Source organism: Artemia sp. Qi Xiang Cuo, chromosome 5, assembly GCF_049724085.1.
Source record: "Artemia sp. Qi Xiang Cuo chromosome 5, ASM4972408v1, whole genome shotgun sequence".
Taxonomy (NCBI): Eukaryota; Metazoa; Arthropoda; class Branchiopoda; order Anostraca; family Artemiidae; genus Artemia; species Artemia sp. Qi Xiang Cuo.
The window spans coordinates 38,244,838-38,269,838 of NC_142798.1; the positions used below are offsets into that span (position 1 = coordinate 38,244,838).

Here is a 25,001-nt window from a genome sequence, read left to right on the forward strand (position 1 = left end):
TTGGGCAGATTTTAATTTGTTGGTAACTGAAGGATAAGTGTTGCCCCAAACAGATCCGCAGTATGAGATATATGGATAAATAAAAGAGAAATAATGGGTTACAAGGGATATTGGGAGGAAGAAAATAATTCACACGATTAATCATACTTATCAGTCGCAAGATTATGGCTCTGATGTAAGAAACATGTGCTGCAAATGATAGGAAGGCGTCAATGCGGACACCAAGAAACTTGGCAACTTCGACCTGCGGGAGGAGATTGGTGGAATATTTGAGGCCAAGTGCTTCCTGAGCTTCATTTTCTTGTAAGGGATTCGAAACAATACAACCTGACTTTTCTTGCTGTTAATGGTCATGCAGTTAACGAGACACCACTCCTGTACTCTATTCAGAAGGATATGAGTAGAGTTGACGACGGATGGTAAATTAGGGCCGGTGATGGAAAAGTTGCTATCGTCAACAAAAATTACTGGGTGCACTGATGGACCCAGGCCCGTGACCTAATCATTAATATAAAGGAGAAAAATTATTGGACCAAGAGCGGGAACGACTCTCCGGACAGGTAGGGGATGCGAAGTCACCCCGCCCAGATTCAAACTCTGTACTCTACCAGACAGATAAGAGCCGAACCCCGAGAAGGGAACTCCACTAGACCCGCAGCTGTTGAGTTTACTTAATAAAACACCGTGATCAACCATGTCAAAGGCCTTAGAAAAATCCAGAAATAAGCCCAATACAGTATTTTTAACGTCAAGTTGGGGACATATAAACTGTGTGGCGTCGATTAGTGCATGAGCAGTTGAAAATTTGAAAGGGAAGCCACATTGATGAGGATAAATTAACGAATCTGAAGGATTAATCCTCAATAAAAAGGGATAAAGACGTCGGAAGATAATTCTCTCGAGCACTTTAGATATGACTGGGAGAAGTGAAATTGAACGATAATTAATTATCTCAGACGGATCGCCCTTTTTTATGAATCGGGATAACAATTGCTGATTTAAATATTTCTGGGAAGGCTCCATTGGTCATAGACAGGTTTGCTATGTGCAAAATGGGTTCACAAACATAGAAAGATACGGTGCTAAGAAGCTTATTACTTAGACCAAAAATGTCAGGTGTACTACTATTGGAGAGATCACTAATTCCTTTTTTTAAACAATTTCATTCATTGCGGACCAGATTTTTTGCAAGTTTCCTTTGCAGTGGGATATTTTTGAATAATAATATTTTCTTTGCTTCCCGGACGAGTTAGGTAGATAAGCTTTTGTATTTTTTATTATTAGTCAGATCAATATCGCGACTGGTTTTGCAAGCTAACTTATATAGGTCATTTTTAAGGTATGAAGAGATTATTAGGCTATTGGACATCCATGGGCGTATATGGGTAATTTTTCGGTTTGGTTTACGGACTGGAAAGGAGAACTGACAAGATCACTCAGTCCCAGTGTAAAACTATTTGTGGCTGAATTAACATCCTGACAATCCAAAACCTTCGGCCAGTCAAAGGATTTCAACGATCTGTGAACCGGTTCATATTCAAAGTATTATATATTCTATTAGACGTAGGGGTATTAGTTCTAGAGGGTTGAGTTGTTGTAGAGAGGGTAGGGAGAGATAGATTGGAAAATGGTCTGAAAAGTCAGAGAATATTATTTTGCAGGACAGGTGGTTTCCCAGGGAAGTTGATACAAAAATGTTATCAACTGCAGTAGCGGTAGACCTCATAGAATCAACTCCAGTAGGCAAAACGATTGTGGGAGGAAGACCACCTGAGGTAAACGTTTCAAAGAAGGTATCACAATCATTATTATTGCTAACGTTTAGTAAATTACAATTGAAGTTCCCAAAAACTATTGCCTTCTTTTGCGGTAAATTAATAAAACTAGAAAAATCATCAAACAGATTACAAAAGAAAGGTGTCGGAAATGAGGGTGGTTTATAAAACAATGAAAAAAATAAAAGAATTCTCGTCAATACTTATGTCTATTGAATAAATGCATCTATTATAGGTTTCGAGAATAAGAATTCACAGTCTAATAGCCTGGTGAATTTTAGACTTGACCGGATGTAAAGAGAAATGCCGCCAGAGGACTTGGTTAATTTTCTTTCAATATGCATAGCTTGAAAGCCAGGGAGGGAGAATTCATTAGTACCATCAATCTCAGAAAGCCACGTCTTCGTTATTCCAATTACGTCGAAAGGGCAGTAACCGCTAATAAAAATTAAATCTATAAAATTAGCCCACTTATCCCATATGCTTCTGATGTTAAGCCAGATTACATTAAGTTTGGTCTCTTCCATTAGCTTAGGTTTAGGATTTTTCACAAAATCAAGTGTCGAGATATTCATAGTTAATTTGGGTTAATATCGGGGGCTAACTAAGGGGTTGGTGGGCAGAAAATTATGGTCATCGTAATAGTTAAAACATCATTATTGCACAGTGATAAATTCGTTAGAAACGTAAAATCTTGCCTTATACACATTTAAATATCCACTGTGGTCTACGTTTCATCATTTCCTTGATTTGAATATTGGGATTCTTCTTCAGCCGACAAAATATCATTGGTGGTAATTTGGGACTGGGATGGAAAGTTTGCCGTTTTTTTCTTGGATTTTTTTTTCTTTGACAAGGGCAGTTGCACCGACTACCGTCTTGAGGGTTGTGGAATTGTCAGAGCCTGTACTAATTTGACTTTCATTTGAGTCTATAGGCTTAACTAGCTTCGATGTGGAATCTATGTCCCTTTTGATGGAAGATAGTTGAGCTATAGCTGTTTGTAAGATGTCATTACCTAGAAGTTTAGTGATAGATTTCTTCTTGAGAATATTTTTGGTTTCCTCAGGTTCATTACTAACCTCAATTAAATGACTGACTGTGAGATAAGTCGCAAGCCTTTCCCATTCTCGGCTACTTTCAGATGAATCTTTTGGGGGGCAGGATGTTGAAGTAAACTTAGGTAATGGATGGGGGGACTGACTAGAACCATGAGTATGAACATTGTTTACCTCTTTTGGAAATGATACTGTCTTTGCTTCTTCTACAGCAACTGTTGCTTGGCTTCTACTGGGCCGACGGGGTATAGGTTGCCGATGGATTCTTGCAGCTACAACAGAGTAGGGTAGGTTCATTTTATCTGATGTTCTAAGGATTACGATTCGCTTTTGGTGAACCAGGCAAGATTGTTTTTGGAGGGCTGTATGTCCCTTATGGTTACAATTTCTGCAGAAAAGGTCTAACTAGGGGCATTCACTAATTGCGTGGCCCTTTTTTCCCACACTTAAGGCAAGACGGGTGGGACTGTTTGCAATGTTTTCTGTTGTGGCCGTGGGCTAGACAAGTGGAGCATTGTAGGGGCTTAGGCTTATATATCTTGTAAAAAAAGTACATACCGTACAAGAATATTTCTCTGTTTAGCTCAACTTTGTAGGAAATGAGGATTGAACGGCTTGGGTGAAGGACTCCTTCGTTGTTTAAACTTAGCCTTAATGCAGTTGAAGGATTGATGAGAAAGCCTGAAGAATCTATTAGTTCATCTATTAGTGTAATGCATATATTGTTATAAATTTTCTTTTGTTAAATTTTGGGTTGCTATAGAGACTGGCTTTTTACTTGCCCTTCACTACAATGATTCAATTGGTAGTATTTAAAAGCTATTAAAAGATATTTAATATTAATGAAATTGGATTATCTTTACGTTTCATTTATAATTTGAAGTTAGCCTATCTATTATTGAGTACCAACTTTCATGGATATATAACATTCCAAATTATTCAACCTTAAGGCTGTGAAACCTACAGTACTAGAAAAATATGAAAACAAACTTGACTTAGCTTTCGCATTTTATATTCAAGTGTTTAATATTAGAACCATTGTCCAACTTTATAACGTTCAGAGCCTCTCCAGAAAATATTCTCATCTTACCAGCCTTGGAATGTAATCTGCAAGGGCAATACTAAAGGACCAGGAAAGGTACATCTCATTGAACAAAAAAAAACACTTGATTAAAGTTTTATAGGACTGTGAGGCTGTAAATGATATGACTACTCTTACTGGTCCTAGTGAAAGTTTAACAAAAGAGTCCAAAGACTTCTTAAAAGGATTCCCGATTCCTCAGAGAGCAAACAATGCATACAAATCATATAGGCTTTATAGGCCTAAGAATGTTTAAATCTAGCTTTTTTTGTCAAAATGAAAAAAGCTGCTTTTATATATTTTGTTTATTCGGATTCGGTTTCTGAAGTCAAAACCTAATATGGATGCAAAAACATAATTTACGCAGCTTTATCTCTGAAGATTTTACTGTTTAAGTAATGTGTTCTCTTCCCATGACCCCAAGTTATGTTACAATTCATATACTTCAATCTTGTTAAAACAATATGGGAAAAAATACGCATTACAAAAACACAGTGCGTTAATATTCATTCCTTACCTGTTGGTCTTTTTGATTTCCAATGAAGTTCATTTCATACACAAGTCCCTCGTGTTGACCTACTATCAAAAAATGATATGTACCCATGTTTCCAGATACACTCTGAAAAAAAAAAAGCTGACAGTAGGCTGGGCACCAAAAGAAAAAAAAAATCTCCATTACTATTTTTATTGACCAAAACACGATATTCTAATGAAAATATAGGCCTAGGGCGAAATTGAAATTTTAAAAGAACAGAAATCATTGCTTTTTCATCAATGCAACATATATCTATACAACTAGCGCAATAGTACAATGGATAATATTTTTCTTTTTAAAACCGAAAAAAAACTAACTTTTGAAGCCCCTGCATCCAGATTTTTATCAGGAGGGATTTATTCATGCTGTATTCTTGAGATTTCTCATGAGATATTGGAAGAAATATTTCGCTAGGGCAAGCTCGCATTGCACCTTACTTAATTAAACTTGGACCTTATTTAAACCCGTGTAATATAATACAATATATTGGAAAAGGAACCCGTTAATGGTACAGATTTTACCTGCTTAGTTGGCGAGGTTTTTATTCGTGTTATCCCCAGGGCAAAGGTTTTCAGGGGCCCCTAAATTCGCAAGATGTTACGTTTCTTCAATATCGAGCAAGGATATATTAAGGTCCATTTTCATGGGGTTAAATATTTTTATTCCTTTAGGGGGGGGGCATGAAAAATGTGAATTTTCAGGTAACAGTTTTCTAATATTTGCAAAAGTTATCTCAGGGGGAAATTTCCTGGTACCCCAGGGTGTCCTGAACTTCCTAATTGCACAGTGAACTTAGACATCTGAAAATTAAAACCAAACCGTGTTTAGTGTCTATTTCACAAATGGTCTTTGATTTTCACCTAAGTTAGTAATTACTGTTTTTCAAGTCACTAATCAAACAGTTCCTGGTAACGAACTGTAAGTAAGGAGCGACCCGGCTCAATGGTAACCGAAACTCTAGAAGACGGTATTTTGATACAAATAGATACATCAAAAGAATCAGATTTTAATGCTGATTTCAAATATATAAGTTTCATCTAGTTTAATCCTACCCATCAAAAGCTAAGAGCCTGAGAAAATTTGGCTGACTTTCGAAAAAAGGGGGAAAGACCCCTAAAAATTATAGAATTTTAATGAAAATCACACCATCATATTCCGCGTATCAGAGAACCCTACTGTAGAGGTTTCAAGCTCATATCTACAAAAATGTGGAATTTTGCATTTTTTTGCCAGAAGAAATATCACGGGTGCGTGTTTATTTGTTTTTTTCCCCAGGGGGTGATCATATCGACCCAGTGGTCCTAGAATATCGTGGGAGGGCTCATTGGAATGGAAATTAAAAGTTCTAGTGCCCTTTTTAAGTGACCAAAAAAATAGAGGGCAACTAGGCCCCCTCCCATGCTCATTTTTTCCGAAAGTCACCCGATCAAAATTTTGAGATAGCCATTTTGTTCAGCATGTTCGAAAATATTATAAGTATGTCTTTTATGATGACTTAATCCTCCGAAGTTCCCGGGGGGAGGGCTGAAAGTTATGAACTTTACCCAGTTAACATATAGTATTGGTTATTGGGAAGTATACAGACGTTTTCAGGGGAGATTTTTCCTGGTAGTGGGGGGTCGGGGGTGATATGGGAGGATCTTTCCATGAGGGAAGTTTTCACGGGGGAAGGGACATTGCTATGAAGGGGACGCCGGATTTTCCAGCATTATTTAAAAAAAGATCAGAAATTAAATATAAAAAAACAAGTTTTTCAACTGCAACAGCAGCAACATCAAAACTTTAAACGAACAGAAAATATTACATATATGATTGGGTTCACCCCATAGTCAATACCTCGCCCTTTAAGCCAAAGATTTTTTAATACTTTCATAAGAGCTATTTATTCTAATTAACGGCCTTTGTGATTAGGCGGTCATTTTTAAAGAATTGAAACAAAATTCGAACTTTCGCTTAAAGAGCGAGGTATTGACTAGGGGGCGAGCCCCCTAATATAAGTATTAAAAATCTATTAATATAGAAGTTCGTTACGTAAGTTAATTCGTAAGTTACGTATATTTATTACTAATAAAATCGTTCGTAAATAAAATTAAACAAGTTTAGATAAAGCCATTTAACCAAACAAAAGTAAATTAATATGCAAATTTTTTTTTAATTATTCATGTACGGTGAGCCAAGATCAAAACCTGCATTTTTTCAAAAACGTTCAAAAATTAAATAAAAAAAAAACAAGTTTTTTTAACTGAAAGTAAGGAGCGACATTAAAACTTAAAACGAACAGAAATTCCGTATATGAAAGGGGCTGTCCCCTCCTCGACGCCTCACTCTTTACGCTAAAGTTTGACTTTCTCACAACTCAATTTTTTTTAAACAGTGAATTTTTTTATTTAATTGGCAAATAGAAGGCTACAATCACGACACAAGAGCCTTAAAACAAAACAAAGTGAGACATCAAATAGCTTCGGATTATCGCTGTTGTTAGTATCAAGGTTTTCTCTGGCCTCCTTAATTACAGATTTGAGGATAATAGTAACTCTAAGGCAGCAAAACATAGTATGTTTACTGAATAACAGAGAAAGCAATTTCAAAAACTTGTTTTTTAGGGAAACTCGAAGATTGAATTTAAAACTTAAATAAGCATAAATTAGTTTATAGAATATATAAACTTAGAGGAAGGAGACAAATGGCCAGATCTTTTTGTAACTAAATATGCAATACGTTCTTTTTTTTTACTTTAATTATCTAAAAGAAACAAATGCTGGTCAGAATAATTTCTCAACTACGAATATATTTTTGCAGTCACTATAAGTTACTATTTCAAGACGACACTATTTTCATCAATAATTTTTTCCTTTTAGTTATATTCCAAAATGCAATAATCATTTTATTTTTTTTAATTAATCAAGCTTTCAGAGGAATCGACTTGCAAATTACAATATTCACGGAAACTCATTGAGCTATATACAGCCAGGACTGTCAATTCATGTAAATGTAGGAAGCGGCAAAATATATATATATTTTTTTTTTTTTTGAAACCTGGGGGAGAGAGTAAATTTGCCGTTTGTTTTAAATATTTTTTCAATGAAAATTTCAAAAGAAAAGCATTTTTTAGTAAAAGACTAAAAAAAATATATTTTTTTTAAATCTAAGAGGGGAAGGGGCACAAAATACTAGGCAGAAAATCCCCCCCATTGACATGCCTGTATACAATATGAAATAGTGGATGTTACCAAAAAGAGGAGTATGTATGCCTCTCAATCAAACCTCCATTATACTTAAGTGTCACTTTTCTTTTAAAGAAGAAAGATGTGAAGGGGAAATCCAAATGGTGATTGAGCTTCGAGGAAAAAGTGTATCTACATAAAAACAGTGGTGACAATTAATTTGTTTTGTCTGTTTTTTAAATACTTGTTTTTTCTCTTTACAATGCATTCCTTTCAAATATGGTGAAAAAGCAACTGACTAGACAAGAGTTACAACAAAAAAAATCCATTTAGCTTTAAGTAAAGTGCAAATGATAACCAAGCCTGTCAGAGTGTTTTGATGAGGGTGGGGGTTTGCTACCCTAAATTTAATTGTGATAGTTTCGGTTCGTTTCACGTTTAAATCCACTTTCTAACAGCTTCTGTTCATTTTAGGTTTAGTTTCTTCATTTATAGTAATTTTTGTTAGTTTTAAAAGTGATCAAAACACTATGATCAGCATGTGAACCCGTGATTCCCCTAGTTGGGCATGACAATATTTTGGTGGGTCTTGGGCAGCATGTGCACCCTTCGCCTGGAATGACATCACATTCAAATGCAATTGAAGAGTAAAACAAAGGAAAATACAAGATAGCGTTGCAATGAAGTTATGCATTGTATAAAAATGTTTTATTCGAAAATATTTTTCATCAGTTTAAAATAGGGCTAAAGAAGGACCCAAAAGAAGATACCAAGTAAAATATCATTACTTCTTCATACTTCATGTGAAATGCATAAAAACAATAAAACCTGACATGTGATTGGACGACTTCTATTGGGAAGAATCCACGCATTCAAAGAGTCTCCCAGAAATATTCAAAAAATTTGGTCTAAGTTATAAAATTTGCCCATTGTTTACGTATACCATTTGCTATTGGGAAGTTTGAATACATTTTTCGGATGGGGGGTGGAATTTTCTGCTTGGGGTATTTTCAAAGGGGCAAATCTGTAAGAAGATACCAAGTTGGTATCTGAACCTGACCTTTTCAGGCTTCCTTCGGGTGAATACACGTAAAATTTCGAGCAACAAAATTTAAGGATCACAAGGTGGGCATGAGGATTTTAGAAATGCCTAGGTGGTGTCATTTTGATCAAAATCACACAATCAAATTTTCTTGAACAATGGAGTGAAGCATTGAATCAATTACCAATAAAAATACAAAATTTTGCATGTTTGCTAAGAACATTGGTCACAGATGCATGTTTATCGCTTTTTCCACTGTTTTTTTTTTGCTTTTTTTTGGGGGGGGGGGTGTTCAGAGGCGATTGTACTGAATTTTTGGTTACAAAATATCAAGAAAATGTTCATTCAAGTGGCAATTTGCATCACAATGCATCAGTGAAGTGCCAGTTCCTCCCATTTTATACTGCCAATTAACTAGGCCAAACAAATACTGTTGCAAACTAGGCCAAACAAATACTGAGCAGAAGCTCCCAGGAAGGCAATCAGTTTAGAACTGCTGGAAGCCTCTCAGTGTAACCTCCCAGGCCATAATGGTGCGCAAAAACACATTTGTACCTAAACATATATGCAGACATGTAGTTCATATAAAAGGAAAGTTATTGTTAGACTTTTTTACACAGCAATACTAACCATTATAAAGTATTGAAGATTAGGACCAACCACACAGTTGTGACAATTGTGGGGAACGGGAGGGATACGGTTGGGCATTATCCCCTAGCGATATTTTTGCCCCCCCCCCCTCCTGACTCTGAAAAATGCCCTTTTTATGTGTTATCAGTAAAATTATATTTTTGGTATTTTCATTGAAAAATAAAAAGAAACAATAAACTGTCATTCTTTAGATTTTGAAAAATACTCCCCCCTCCCCCATCTACATTTGATTTCTGTGAATTTACACCACTCTCGCCATGGGTCATTTTAGGTGGGTCTGTTGATATTTTGTGGGGATGAGGCTGTGTGGAGCAGTGAATGTTGAGACCCATATTTTTCATAAGGTGTCCTTCAAATCAATAAATTTAAAAAAGGAATTCCAAGAAAGAAGTTTTCAAGAAAAGTAAAGGGCCATATTAAAACCTAAGACAAGCAGACATAAAGTCATATAACAATTCGAACTTAATACAACCAGAAATTCTATCAATGAATAAATGAAACCACAACCACAGAGAAATTAAAATGAATAATCATATTAGATATAAAGTTACAGATAATCATATACCTCAATAAATGAATCCTAAAAAGAGTAGAAATAAAAATGAATAATTCAGTTAAACTTAAAAAGAACAGAAATTAATTTACCCCCCCCCCCAAAGCCCTTTAAAGACTATTGTGTCCTTTGCGTTATGTAGCCCTACTCCTGGGCAGTTAAGCCTACTCTTTTTGTCGTAATTTCTGTGCGTTTTAAGTTTGATAGATGTAAAGCACTGTGAAAACTAAAATGCAATGCAGACCTCTACTTGACTGTCTTCAGTGCAAAAATAAAAAAGGACCTCAAATAGCAGCGACTAAAATAAATAAAAACGAAACTATAAAAATCACCCCTAAAAAAAAAGTAAGAACCTTTCCAAGCAACAGTGAAAGGGTAACTGAATAAAAAATCAAACAGTGAATGGTAAGATATTATTGCATAGAGGAGGGTTGAGTAGAGGTATCTGCCGAAATATTGGCACAGCATTTTCACTTTCCCTGGCTGTAAATATCCTCCTTTTTTCTTTTTTCCGAATTTGTTCTTATCTTGTCATGCTTAGCCAGAGATAATTTTTTAAAAGTTCCTAATGAAAAATCCCATCAATTCTAGAATAAAACAGAAAATTTTTATTCTGAATTAACCATTGGTAAAGTTGATAATCCATGTTAAATAGTTGTTTCTGACAGATCAGGCTTAATATTCAGTGAAAATTTTTGCTGTACATCATTTAGGGGTGGGGGAGCATACAAAATAGAACATATATCCATAATGGGTTTCCATTTAACAGAGCTACAGGAGACGTTTTTGTCAGTCATATTAAAATGAACTAACAAAAGTTGCCAGATATTGCTTGGGAACCTTTATAATGATGTAATATGCTTCATCTTTAATACTTAGCACCTCCTAATGCACTATATTCTTTGTAAATCCTGGGATTTGTGAGCAAATAAAGACATGCTATACTATAGAAAGTGAAAAAACATTTAAATCTATGAGCCCCCCCCCCCCTCTCCCTGCCACCCCTCCAAACTATATGCTCTTTATATCATTTCTCTAACAAATCATCTTATAGGCTACAGCTCCTGGATCCAGAGAGGTTCATGCATGCCCCATTTTAGCCCTATTGGTCTATCCTCTTAGGGGTGCAGAGCAAGCAATTTAGCAGTGGATACAAGAAGTAGTAAGAACCATAGGCCTGTTTCACTTCTTCAATCATATGGACTGAAAATCCTTGCATTGTTCCATTTCAATTAAAGTGCCACATGCCTACTTAGCTGTTAGAAAACTGACTTGGGTAGGGCTGGTAGTGCTGGTTTGGTCCTCCTATTAATATGGATTAGAACTTTTTCTATGATTCCTGTTCAAACAAGGTGCAACATGCCTATATTTCCATTAAAAGTTGGTAGTAGATGGGGAGTTGAGGGGTGACAGATGGGTTGCTCGCCTAATGTCAATTAAATTTTTTTGCACAATTCCAGCTTAAACAAAGGGCTACATGTCCACCTTTCTGATCCCCAACTGCACAATTTCTGCAATCTGAACTTAAATGAATTGTATTAAGTCATCAAAATCGTAAAGCTAGGACTTAGGTCAGTTGGAGGTCCAGAGTGAATTGGAAGCCTAGGGCAAGGCTAGCACATTCGAGCAATTTGCATAATTTAAAGCCTTTGTTACGGGGGCTGGCTGGTTGATGTTATCCATTGAGACATGATAATGTGACATTCTGATTATGATTTAATAGAACAGGAATATTGAACAAAGGTAGAACTTTTAATTAGACAGTGAACATTAAAAGAAAAAAAAGACTTTTTATACAAATAGTAGCCAATATCTAAATATTTCGGTTTCAAATTCAGAAGCCTTTGTCAACAGGAAAAATTAGAAAAAAAAACTAGCTTGAACAATAAGATTATGCACAATTATATGGGAAAAACAAAAATTCTATACAAAAAAAAACAAAAGAAACTCATGCCCAGTTGTTATTACTGTTGTTATTAAACAAGTTCAGTGAGATAATTGAAGTACTAACACAAGGAAAGGTAACTGGTATCTGCTATAATGTATGTCCAAGTTTTCTTCTAACATGAGATGTGCAGTTTAAAAATGCCTTAATAATTTTGGGTTTACAAAATTGGATAAATTAAAAAAAAAGGAGTAATGAAAGATCTTTGACCTGTGTCTTATTTGATTAATTTCACCAAGGTAATTATATATCGGTTAAATAAGTACCATAAACAAATTCATTAGTTAGAATCTCATGCCAAAAGAAGACCCAGGACATATTTAATAGTATAAATAGTAGAACTTGTGGATCTAGGGAGGGAGACCCCACCTCCCTCCCAAGATTTTCCCCGGGTGCCTACATTCAGTGTTTTTTTCTGTTATCACTCTGCCTTTAAAATGAATTTGTCCAGGGGTATAGCTCTAACTTTTTAAAAGACTTTTCTCTAGATCTGCCACTGTATAGTAGTCACCCTGCCTAGTTTTTGTACACTGACTTCTCAATACATTCTGTCAAATACTGTTTTATCTTTAAAAAAAATTGTATAGCCTATGTACTTTTCTCAGCTTTTTATTTGTTTTCTCAATATGGTTAAGCCAGTATTTTTTTTTTCTTTTTTTTTCCTACTTTTCCTTTGTTTCTGCATTGTTGATAAAGGCTTTGACACATTACGCTGATATATTTAAACTTTGATTATCAATTTTAAGAAAAAGGTTTCCTACAAAAAAAAGTTCTCCAAAAAAAGTAAAGAACTATGTTAAATAAAAGACAAGTATCAATAAAGTCAAATAATAATCCAAGCTTAAAACAAACATAAACCACCATCAATGAATAAATTAAACCCAGCACAAACAAGAAAGACAATAAATAATTATAGCTTAAAATAAACAGAAACTACCATTAACCGGTATAAGGCTAATGCCCCCTATGCCTTCTAAAGACCAAAATATCATTTGCACTTTACTGAAAACTATTTTTATTTCAAGCCATATACAAAATCAAAATACTAACCAGGATTACTGAAAAGTACTAATGAATGTAGATTGGGAGTTTAATATATATTGAAAATTCATTCCTAAAAGTCTTAGGAATTTTGGTATCACAAACATTACAGAAGAGAAAATGTTTAAACTAGTTTTCAGTAAAGTGCATATGATGTTCTGACTTTTAGGGGACATTGGCCCTCCTCCATGAATTTTTTATTGCTTGTTGCCATTGATGTTTTTGTTTGCTGTTAAATTTATTTGAAGGAAAGAGTTGACCTAAGAAAAATTCACAGAGTATGAATAATTTGGGCTATATATTTGCACATGAGGTATGTGTGTGTCTGTATAGGGGGGAGGAGTGTAGAGTAAAGAGATACAATTTTAGGGATGACATAAGTGTTTTCTTTTGTTTGTTTTAATATATCCTAGGGCTATACCTGGGACCACTAGAGAGGGGGGGCTGGAGGTATTTAGACAAGCAACCATGATATTTGAAAAGAGCATAAAATAAAATAAGGAATCTAATGGTAGGCTGCTATATTTATTTTGGTTCCATTACAAATGAATCCCTATGTAACTGATCTCCCATGTAAATGAACCCTTGTGCAACTGAACCCCATTTAACTGAAAACCTATGCAACACAACCCCATATAACTGAACCCTGTACAACTGAACCCCCATGCAACTGAACCCTTGTGCAACTAAACCCCCATACTCTGTTTTCCAGCATTCTAAATATATGAGGCAATATCATGGGGTAGAACACAAGTAAGAATCTTTACTTATTCAACCTTGTTGGAATTGTTTGTTTTTTTAAAGTCATGATATAAATGCCTGTCAAGATCATTCATAAAAAAGATTTGTTTAGTTGTAAACACTGATAGACTCCAAGACAACAATTTGATAAAAACTTTCCAGGAATAGTTAAATACTAAATTGGAGAGTTTAAAATTTGACAATGTAGAAGAATGATGGAATAATTTTAGGAGAACAGTTTGTGAAGTCACTAATGGTCTCTTGGGGAAGAAAGATATAAATGCAGCAAGGAATATTAGTTAAAATACTTTATGTTTAATAGAGAGGAGGATGGGCCTGTACAAAAATTATTTGAGTGATAGATCATATGAAAATAAGAGGAATGTAAAGAAAGTGTTAAAATGTGGATTAAGGAGGTGTAAATTGGAGGCCATGGATGAAAATTGCCAAAGATGTGGAAGATGTAGCCAGACACCATAATAGTAATATCTGGCTTTAATAGTTTATGACATCTGATTTTCTTTTCTTTTTTAAGTAACTTTAAAAAAAACTAACAATTCCCAACAAGCTTGAACATGTAAAGATTCTGATTTGTGTTTTACCCCTTGATATTGTCTCATATTTGTAGAATACTGAAAAACTGATTTCAGTGGTTCAGTTGCACAAGGGTCCAGTTAAATAGGGTTGAGCTGCACAGGGGTTCAGTTGCATGAGTGGTCAGTTACACAAGGGTGGTTCAGTTGCACAGGGGTTCAGTTTAACAGAGGTTCTGTTACACTGTGGTTCAGTTGCACATGGGTTCATAGCAAATTTACACTCATAACACTTTCTTTTTGTCTCATTTCAGCAGCAGATCTATTAGTCATAGTTTTACTTTTATAACACAAAGACTTTGTGTGATCATCAAAGATTAGTGCCCTTTAGAGGGGGAAGGGGCAGAGGTAGGAAATTCAAAAAACCTCAACAGAGGATCTTAGGCTATGGAGCAATTCTGGAGAGATCATACCCCTGAGAGTAGGTAACTTAAGTAATAGACAAAACTTCTAGAATCAGAATTTCATCCTTAATCCAAATATAGCATTCATTTGCATCAGAAATGAACTTTACCAGTAACTTCCACCAGAGGCACTCTGCACCTCATTGTATAGGGGGGGGGGAGGACAAACTTCATAGATTTTACTGAATTGCTACCTTATTTCTGTTGATTTTTTTGCAGAAATCAGGAATTTTGCAAAAAAAATCACCTTCAGCAAAAATTTTACCAAACACTGAAAAAATTGGGGGGGGGGCTGTGCCCTCCTCCCCCTTGGGACTCCACACAATATCCAAATATTTGCCCTGAATTGTAAATAGGTATAATGAATGTTTTAGCATTTGTAAAGATTGTTAAATCAATTTGAAAAAAGAAGAGACTTTTAGAGAATCCAGTGCATATTGGCCTGTACAATTTAGGATATATATTTGCACAGTAGGGGGACAGGGTAAATTTAATTTCTGACGCAACTGAATTCTCAATAGACCCTAGAATTGGGCCTATTGAGAAGAAAACATGTTAAGAAAACAATTCTTACTTCATAATATACAGAATAATTGTATCTAACAAAATTATTCTGCCATGAGTCACTTCAAGGTTCAAGGTTTTAATCTTCAAAATAAAGCACAATTAAATATATAAACTTGCCTGGCAGAGAGGGCACTTAACAAAATGCTCGGGCATACCAAATTAAAAGACAACGAAAAAAATTTATAAAACAAAAAGAAAAGAAAAAAAACGTAACGTGACTTACCATGTCAGATCTAAGACTCAAAAACACACAAATAAAACATCTTTAGGTGGGGTATCAGATAAACCGGACAAAACCAACCATAGGCCAAACCACTAACAATAATAATAATAATAATAAAAATTAACCAATATATTAAAAGAAAACGTTGAACCAACTTTTAATATAATTCAAGTGAATTCACCTTCAAACTTTTTTTTTTAACAAGGGAAGGGAAAGGCGAACAATTTCTTTATCATCCAATGATAAATAAAATTTAATAAGGGAATTACATAAACTAAATCTAGATCACTTACATCTGATCAGAGGCTGATGAGGATTAGAACCAAAACGAGTATTATAATGATGGACACAGTCAGTAGGAAGCAGATCAAGAGAATACATCATTAAAGGAGGACTATTTTGAAGTAACATCCCAACAAAACTATCGAAAAAAACTGAAGAAATTGAGAGACAGGCAATATATTAAGAAACTTATAGGCACCCTTCATGGGAGATGAGCCTGGCAGTGACGTGGGAGATGGAACAAACTCTTTTAGAACACGGATTCCTTTATTTTGAAGCCTCTGTAGAGGAGTCAGATGACTAGTGAAGGTGTTCAAGTAAACGAGGGGGCAATAACTAAGGTATGATTGAATAAGGGAAAAATACACAGAACGCATAGCATGATAAGGTAGGAGGAATTTAAGGCGATACATCATTCCAACATTTCGGCTTATCTTTAGTTTCACTCTATCTATATGAGATTTAAATGACAGGTTACTATCTAGCTGGATACCATGATACCTAGTGTTTTCAACTATAGAAATACTAGTGCGATCGTCAATGACCACAAACCGCAGGCTTGGCAGGCAAACTCCAACTCGAGAGAAAATCACAAAATTTGACTTAGAACAATTCACCACTAGCCTGTTTTCTTGGAACCACTGGAGTAGGCACTTCACAGCACTTACGATTTTCGTGTGTAGTTGTGATTCATCATTAGCTTTAACGCTGCAAGCAGTGTCATCAGCAAACAACTCAGTTAATCCAAGCTCTTTTAAAGCACTAGAAATATCATTCACGTAAATGAGAAATAAAAGAGGACCCAAAATTGAGCCCTGGGGCACCGCAACTACATTCGACTGGGGCACTTCACAGGAAACAATATCACCATTACTCATAAATTGAGACCAGTCTTTTTGGTACAACATGATTAAATCTTTCACTGGGCCTCTAAATCCACAATTATCAAGTTTACACTGTAAAATATAGTGTGAAAATGCCTTCTTTTTATCAAAAAAAATAGTAGCAGGGATTTCGTTATTATCGAGAGCATCATGCATAAATTGGGTAACAATTAAAACTACGAGCTCAGTCCAGTGGTTTTTTCCGAAATCCGAACTGGGACAGGGAGAAAAATTCCTTCACCAACAGATAAGATACTATCTTGTTGTATAGACACTGCTCAATCAACTTCGAAAATGCCGACAAGATAGATATTGGGTGGTAATTTGTGGGGTCTAGGGGGTCACCTCCTCCATGCAAGGCGATGACCGACTTAAAAATCCTGGGGAATGATTCAGTGGTAAAACATAAATTTATCATGTGTGCCAATGCATCTGTAACCTCGAGAATTATTGCCTTCAGCAGCTTTGTTGATGACCCATCCGTTCCTTTAGAAGCTCCATTTTTCAGCAGCTTTATTATGCTAATAAGTTCCTGTTCTTTTACCGGGGAAAGAAACATCGAGCCTTGACTGGGAGACGGTAGGTAAGTTGAAAATTTATGTTATTCTGTATTTGTAGAATTAGAAGAGGGTGAAGGTGGGCCAGGTGGACCAGTTCTCTCGCCAATAGTCACAAAATGGCTATTAAGCAAGCTAATAACCTCGTGTTTGCCTGAAACTCTGTTTACTCCATCCAGAGACATCATCTCATGTGGAAGTGAAATGTCATTATTTTTTCCAAGGCAGGAGTTGATGAGATTCCATGTCTTTTTAGGGTATCCCTGGGCATTGTCGAAAGCTTTCGAGTAATAAATCTTCTTTGTAGATCGGAGGAGTTTTGTTAAAGTATTCTTATGATTTATAAATATCCGTTTATTTTCATCAGAAGGATACTGGATAAAACGCTTATACAGCTTATTTGTTGTTTTTACTGACTTTAAAACGCCATTTTTAATCCACGGTTTAAACAGGACTTTATACTTCTGGCACTTTAATGGTTTCAGCAGGCACATTTCATCCAGAACTGCCTTACATCTTTGGACAAAAACTTGCCTGCCTCATTAGCATTTGAACAAGAATACACCTCAGAAAAACCCCGTTCTTCCAGTGTAACTTTCAGCTTCTGAGTAGACGATACATCCAGCTTCCTACATTTTTTCTTTTTTATTTGATTGTTTGACTGTCCAATATCAACATTTGTTAAAACAAGAAAATGATCAGAAGTATTGTTGACAACGACACTGCTTTCAATTATCTTAAAATCTGTGAAAATATTATCAATGAGTGATGCTGACAATTCTGTAACTCTTGTGGGGATACTGCACAAAGGAATTAAATCAGAGGCTAGGATAGTAGATAAGAATTGCACCAACTCCAAACCACCAGACAGGTCACCATCATGGTTTGGATACAGATTGATGTTGAAGTCACCCATCAATATAAGATTCCTATATTTCAATTTCAGCTGTGGAATAAATGCATCTAGTTTTTGGACAAATCCACTTACAGAAGAACTAGGTGGACAATAAATTACGCAACATAGGACTGACTTACAATTTAAACTTATGTCCACAAGCGAAAATTCAAAAACCATTTCTTCATAAAACAGATGAAACTCACTAATTAATTGAACTGGTATACTACTATTTACAAATAAAGCGAGACCTCCGCGTTCCCTACAAGTATGGACCTTACTAAAAACAGTTTAGATTATCAACATCATTACCATAATCAAATAAAAGGTTTTACAAATTCAATGGAGAAGCCTCGAGTGCATCCAGCCGGCCAGTCTGAACCCCATATATATTTAAATTCTTATTTAAAACTTACCAACCAAAATATCTCTGGATGAAACCGCAGACGGGCAGGATCAATACAAGATACAAGGGTATATAGGAGTGCTGTTATTGATGTTAAAAGTAAAGATCACCATCTAGTAGTGTCAAGGGTTAATTTAAAGCTGAAATATTGGAAGGGTAACTACCTCCCAGGAAGTTATGATGTTGGTAGACTCCAGGATGAGAATTTGAGAGAAACTTTCCAGGAACAGTTGAATGCTAAACTTGAGAGTTTAAAATTTGATAATGTGGAAGATGGTTGGAATAATTTTAGAAAAATAATTTGTGAAATTGCTGAAGGTGTCTTAGGAAAGAAAGCTAGAACTGCAGCTAAGAATATTAGTGAAAAAGCCTTATGTTTAATAGAAAGAGGAAAGGACTTGTACAAGAATTATCTGAGTGATAGATCATATGAAAACAAAAGGAATGTGAAGAAAGTGGAGAAAGCATTAAAACAAGAACTAAGGAGCTGTGAAGTGGAGGCCATAGATATAATTGCCGAGGACCTGGAAGATGCAGCTAGACGGCATAATAGTAAAATACTTTACTGGCATGTTAACAAATTGAGAGGGAGTAGTCAATCCAGAATTGGCCCATTTAAAGATAGGAATGGGGCCACAATTAGTAATAAGGAAAAAACTAAAGAGAGATGGGCTGAACATTTTGAGAATTTGCTTAACCAAGATAGAGTTGCAGGAAAATATATAGAGAAAAATGAAAAAGTTTGTGATACCTTGGATGTGAAGGAAGATTTGTTTTGTGAGGATGAATTAGCAACAGCACTAAAAGAATAAAAAAATAATAAGGTTCCCGGTGCTGATAGGGTAGTAAGCGATTTTCTCAAATATGGTGGCTCTGAGGTTACAAATCAGCTACTGAAGATAAGGAATATGATTTTTGAAAAAGGGAAGTACTAGACGATTTTAGGAAAACACAAATTAAGCCGCTTATTAAGAAAGCTAATAAAAGTGAGTGTGGTAATTTTTGAAGCATTTATCTGGTCTCTGTAGGTAGTAGACTATATAGTAATATGATACTTTTTAGACTGAGAGATGCCATAGACAAAGTTTTAAGAGAAGAACAGTGTGGTTTTAGAAAAGGTAAAGGATGTTTCGACCAAATTTTCACTCTTAGGCTAATAATTGAGAAGTGCCTGCGTTTTCAAACATCTTTGGTCCTCAGTTTTAAAGATTATGAGCAAGCGTTCGCTTCTGTTGATAGAAAAGCTATAGTAAAGGTTTTATCCTTGTATGGTATACCAGACAAATACATTAGAGTGATTAGTGCTATGTATGAGAATAACACTGCTGCAGTTAAGGTAGGAAATGAGGTTAGCATCTGGTTTAGTATTAAATCAGGAGTTAAGCAGGGTTGTATTCTATCCCCCTTTATATGGATTATTTTGATGGACTTTGTCTTAAGGAGCACAGGAAAGGCAATGGGAGACCATGGAATCAAATGGGGAGGAAAAAGTCTCATGGACTTAAATTATGCTGACGATTTAAGCATCCTAGATGAAAGTGTGAGCAAAATGGATGAAGTTTTAGAAGTTTTGCGAGTTCAGGGTGCTAGAATAGGTTTGAAAATTAATGATAAGATGACTAAGTCACTTAGGCTAAGAATAAGTGAAGATGAAAAGGTGGTGTTGGGTAATGAAAAGATTGATCAGGTGGGCAGTTTCACTTACCTTGGTAGTATTATTAGTAAAGACAGTGGGAGCAGTGCAGATGATTAAAAGTAGAATAGCCAAGGCTCAGAGTGTTTTTTCAGAGTTAAAAAAAGTTTGGAAGAATAGGAAGACAAGTCTGCAAACCAAGATTAGAATATTAGAAGCTACAGTGATGACAGCGGTCCAATATGGCTCTAAAGCATGGATAATCCAAAAAGCAGATGAAGATTTGCTTGATGTTTTCCAGAGAAATTGCCTAAGGAATGTTCTGGGTACCCGGCTGACTGACTGTATTTCAAACAATAGACTATACAAAAAATGTGGTTCAATACCACTCTCTAGGGCTATAATGAAAGGAAGGTTGAGGTGGCGGGCACATTGTGTGGATGAAGGATTATAGATTGCCAAAGATTGTTCTTTTTGGCCAACTGTCTAGGGCTAAACAGAAAGCAGGTTGTCCTCGTCTGGGGCAGGAGGATGTCATAAAGAAAGATTTGAGGGAAATGGGAACTTCTTGGGCAGGTGTAAAAAGGGGGCTTTGAATAGATTGGGGTGGAGGAGGAGCATGCGTAGCTGTGTTGACCTCAAGCAGCCCGGTGCTGTTGTGAGTTGTTAGTAGTAGTAGTTGTAGTCTCCAATCTGACATGTAAATAGGCAATAAAGGTGGTAGACGTCGCAGCAATCGAATGAATGACATAACTGTAAGAGACAAGAAAACAGCAGCAAAACTGAACCTTTTTTTTTCTTGAAGCACACAAAGAAGAAAAATAAAGAAAAACAAGACGAGAATAAATGAATGAAGGGAAAAAATAAGAGAAACATTTCCTCAATTTCTTTTAGCTATTGCAGAACAAAAAAAACAATAATAAGAAAAATAACCCGAAACTCAAATAACCAAACACTATCGTGATCTCTCGCCCAGGGCGAAGAATCCATATTTTTCACTTCAAGCAATGCTTCTGTACCATGGTGTGTAACTCATGATTTTACTATTGTACCAAGATCCTTCATGCGCTTAGCTTTTGCCAAAAGTTTGTTTTGTATGGAATTCAGTATGGGTGGCAAATCTGTGCAAATCCGAATGGTTGAACCCTTTAGTTTACCAACACACTGCATGACAAGCTGAGAATCAGCTTCACTAGCAAATTTGACTAAGACAGGACCTGGGGCATTATGGTTGTTATGACTTCAAAGATCTGTAATAAATGCATTGGCTTTCAGTGCTGGGAGCCTGAAACACTTCATGATAGGAACTGCAGCTTTAATTCCAAGAGAATTCATCAGCAATTTTGTTAAGTTTCTTCAGTAGGCTGATTTGCCTCTGTAAGATTATGGATAATCACATTTGTTCTGCATTCCTTAACATCAAGAAACAGCAATTACTATTCAAGCTTCTCAGTCTGTAGTAATAAGGATCCCTCAAGACTCAAGATCCTTTTTTCATGCTCAATAGCCTCAGATCTCAAAAGTTCAATTTCCACAGACAGTTGGGTTAGCATATCAGACTGAGCCTTTTTTTCAGCTAAGATTGAGTCAAGTTTACCACCATTTGACACCAGTAGCCTTTAAAGTTCTTTGAATTGGAGCTGGGTTATTTTTTCCATCATAAATGCAACAATAATCCATAAATTAGCTAACTCCTAAAACATCCCAGTGGCTTTCCAATTGTTGAAACAAATACTCATACCTTTCAGTAGAGCAGGCCCACATAAACAGTGGCAATCACCATAAAGAGTGGTGATCACCAACCAAAAAATGATCCAATAGGCTTATGTAGGTGTAAATGGTGTATTTGCAGTTGTAAGCCAGGTTGCCAACTTGCACACTATGTTTAGGCTTAAATTAACACTCACTTGAAACCAGTTAGAATGCAATGAAATCAGAGTCCATAGACGGTAAGTCCAATGAGAAACTCATAAATTACCCAAATTACAAATTGATAGCTTGAATCTATGTCAGGTCAATTTAATGGAAGACAAAATACTGTGAAATAACAGTCACTGAATTCTGGCAAGCTTCACAGGATTTAATCCACAACAAAATATTGTGAAATAGCATTCACTGAATTAAATTAAGTTCAAAGCACTGAATTAATAAATGTCATGATGTCAAGTTCAAAACAGGTGCTATAATTCAGGATGAAAGAAAGCATCACAGTTTAAATAATCCAAAATATATGTTATAACTTTGAAGACTGACAAACAACACTCTTGCTTTCCTGGTTCTTGTTTTGCCAGAGCTGATTCAATTTACAGGTACAGGAGTTAAAATAAGAGAGATACATGGTGGAAAGCATGGGGAAATAATTTCAGTACAATTAGGCCTATTTTACATTTTATAAAGCAAGAATTGCTTTCTTAGTATGATTCCCTCTCAAAAGACTCAACTCTAGACCTATACCAAAGCCCCTTGCCTAGAATTTAACCTGTAATTGCAACAGCTGTGATAACTAGGGTAAAATCCTAGCTTAGCTACTTTTCACTATCTTGGAAAGGGGTTAGGTTGGGAAAATGAAACTTTCAGGAATTTATCTGGGACTAAAAACATGATCTGCAAAGATATTGCCAAGCTTCCATGTTAACCCTCCTCTGATTTCTAAAATCTTAGAAATTTGTATACTTGACAGGTTTGAAACTTTGAACACTGACCAGTTTCCCTTTTATAGAGAAATTGAATTTTTTTTTAATTTTCAGTTATCAGTTTCTTTTTCTCTGGTTTTAGTTCTGAAAATGCAATTCCTGTTTTTTGAGTAGAATTTTAAGCCATATCAATGTTTTTTTTTACACTTAGGAGATGTATTTGGAGATCTTTGAAGCCCTATAAATTGAGATTGAGCAGTTATGAAACTGAAAAGTTTTTTCTACTTTATTTAAGTAGAAGAGTTGTTTTGCAAAGTTTTCTTTCATAACAAAAAATTTTTAAGGGATATCACCAGATGGCTAATTTGACAGTGTATATATATATACAAATCTTTGAATTAGCCAACCAACCAACCAGTATTTTAAGCCAAGGAGTTCAGCTGAACATAAGGAAACATATTAAGAAAACAATTCTTACTTGATAATATGCAGAATAATCATAGTTAACACATTTAGCAGGGGGAGAGCCTTAATCTTCACTTCTATCCTTGTTTTTCCAGGTTTCTAAGAAATTCATGAATTTTTTAGAACCTATATATTCACAGAATATATACCCCCACCTCCCTAATGTACAAATAAACCCAGAATTGCATGCTGAATCTAAACATAACATTCATTTCCATCACAAATGAACTTTACTCCCATATTAGCCATGTGGTGGATGTCTGATTTTTAAAGGTAACTTCAAAATTCTAGGCAGGGGGCACAATTTTTTTTGAAGGAATATGCCTGAAAAGGCAGTTTTCCAATAAAAATATCAAGAAAATGTGGTAAAATTCTACTTTAGCTACTTTTGGCTATCTTGGGAAGGGGTTAAGTTAGGAAAATGAGACTTTCAGGGATAGGTCTACAGGCTAAAAATATGTCACAGGAAGCTATTTTGAAGTACATATCTCCATGCCTTCTCCCTCTAGAGGGTCCTGAAATTTGCCTACATTTGACAAAACAACATTTTACCTTAATTTTCAGTTATCAGTTTTTTTTCCTCTGGCTTTAGTTCTGAAAAATGCAATTCCTGTTATTTGAGTAGTATTTTAAGCAATATCTATGTTGTTTTTTTCAAAATTTAGGAAATGTATTTGCATAGGCCTATCTTTAAAACCTTATAAATTGGGATTGAGCAAAGTTGTGAAGCTGAAAACAATTTTGTTGTATTTCATTTAAGCAGAAGATCTATTTTTCACAGTTTCACTTTTATAACACACACATTTTTAAAGGTCATCAAAGGTCAAGACCCTCTAAGGGGAGAAAGAGTGGAGGTAGGTTTGTAATTTGGCTCATTTTCATCAAGTTTTTTGTAACAAAGCAAACTGGAACTGTGCTTCAAAACTCATATGTTAACCATTGATAACACGGAAATTAAAAAATTGATAAATTGTTAAAAATTATAGAAAATAGCCTAGGCTAACTAAGATCAATGAGACAGCCAAACGAGGAACTTTGATGAGAGGAATTGAGAAGCATTAACTTGTTTACTCAAGTTACCAGTTTAAATTTCTTGGCTTGTTCTTTCTAACACAGGCAGCAGAGCTATTTTGTTAGGCTCTTAAAGACTTCACGTCTTTTCTATTCAAATCTTGTATTCCGAAATTCAATTTGTGTTATGGCAAAGATTTTTATTCAAGCCAAATAAAGCGCTAAAATGTAATGTGCTCCCTTAAAAAAAGAAATGTCAGACACCAAATTTTTTGCACGTTTTGCGTGTCAATAAATACACACACCTTTTTGAAAGCTATATATGAAAGCTGAATACTACTCTAATATTTCAAATATACAATCTCTTCTCTTTCGCTTCGTTCCTCTCTGTGTTTCTATTTCATTTTTTATTGTTATTCTAATTTTTTAATTCATTTTCTTCAAATCGAAGACTTCATGAAAAAGATAGAGTCAGTGTAAGAAATAATATCTTCAGCAATTTATTTATTTTCCGACACACTTATTGCAGGATTGTCTGGAATACGCTTACGGGTAGGATGCGTATGTCAGATTCTAAAATATAATATGAACGTCTTTTGAGGTTGACTGCTCGCTAATTCGTTAAGAGATAGCTTGAAGTTCCCCACGCGACTAGATTCTGTAAATTGATTATAAGTTAAAGTTATAGGTTTAAAGATTAAAGTTAGCACGTTGTTCTACGGCAAACTGTGCTGCTTTCACTACGGATGTGTCAAAAGGGTACAACAAAACCTAATTTAGAATTTAGTTCTTAAGCTGACTAAATCGTTTCGTTAACTGAGCTAATGGCAGTGATTAGAATTGTAAAACAAAATATGACCGC

The 25,001-nt window shown here is 35.3% G+C and overlaps 1 protein-coding gene across 2 annotated transcripts in view; it reads right to left on the reverse strand.

Moving 5' to 3' along the window:
• Positions 1-24,310, reverse strand: part of Trs20 (trafficking protein particle complex subunit 2) — a 54,437-nt gene extending 30,127 nt beyond the window's left edge. Inside the window, exons 1-2 of one of the 2 annotated variants that reach the window (XM_089089558.1) lie at positions 24,209-24,310; positions 4,432-4,533 (exon numbers count right to left, since the gene is read on the reverse strand). In XM_089089558.1, the coding sequence (XP_088945684.1) occupies positions 4,432-4,518 (87 nt within the window). In that variant the 5' untranslated portion in view covers positions 4,519-4,533; positions 24,209-24,310. Of the gene's footprint in view, positions 1-4,431; positions 4,534-15,157; positions 15,247-24,208 lie in introns of those variants that run through there. The other variant, XM_089089559.1, reaches the window with a different exon arrangement.
• Positions 24,311-25,001: the final 691 nt, after the last annotated feature.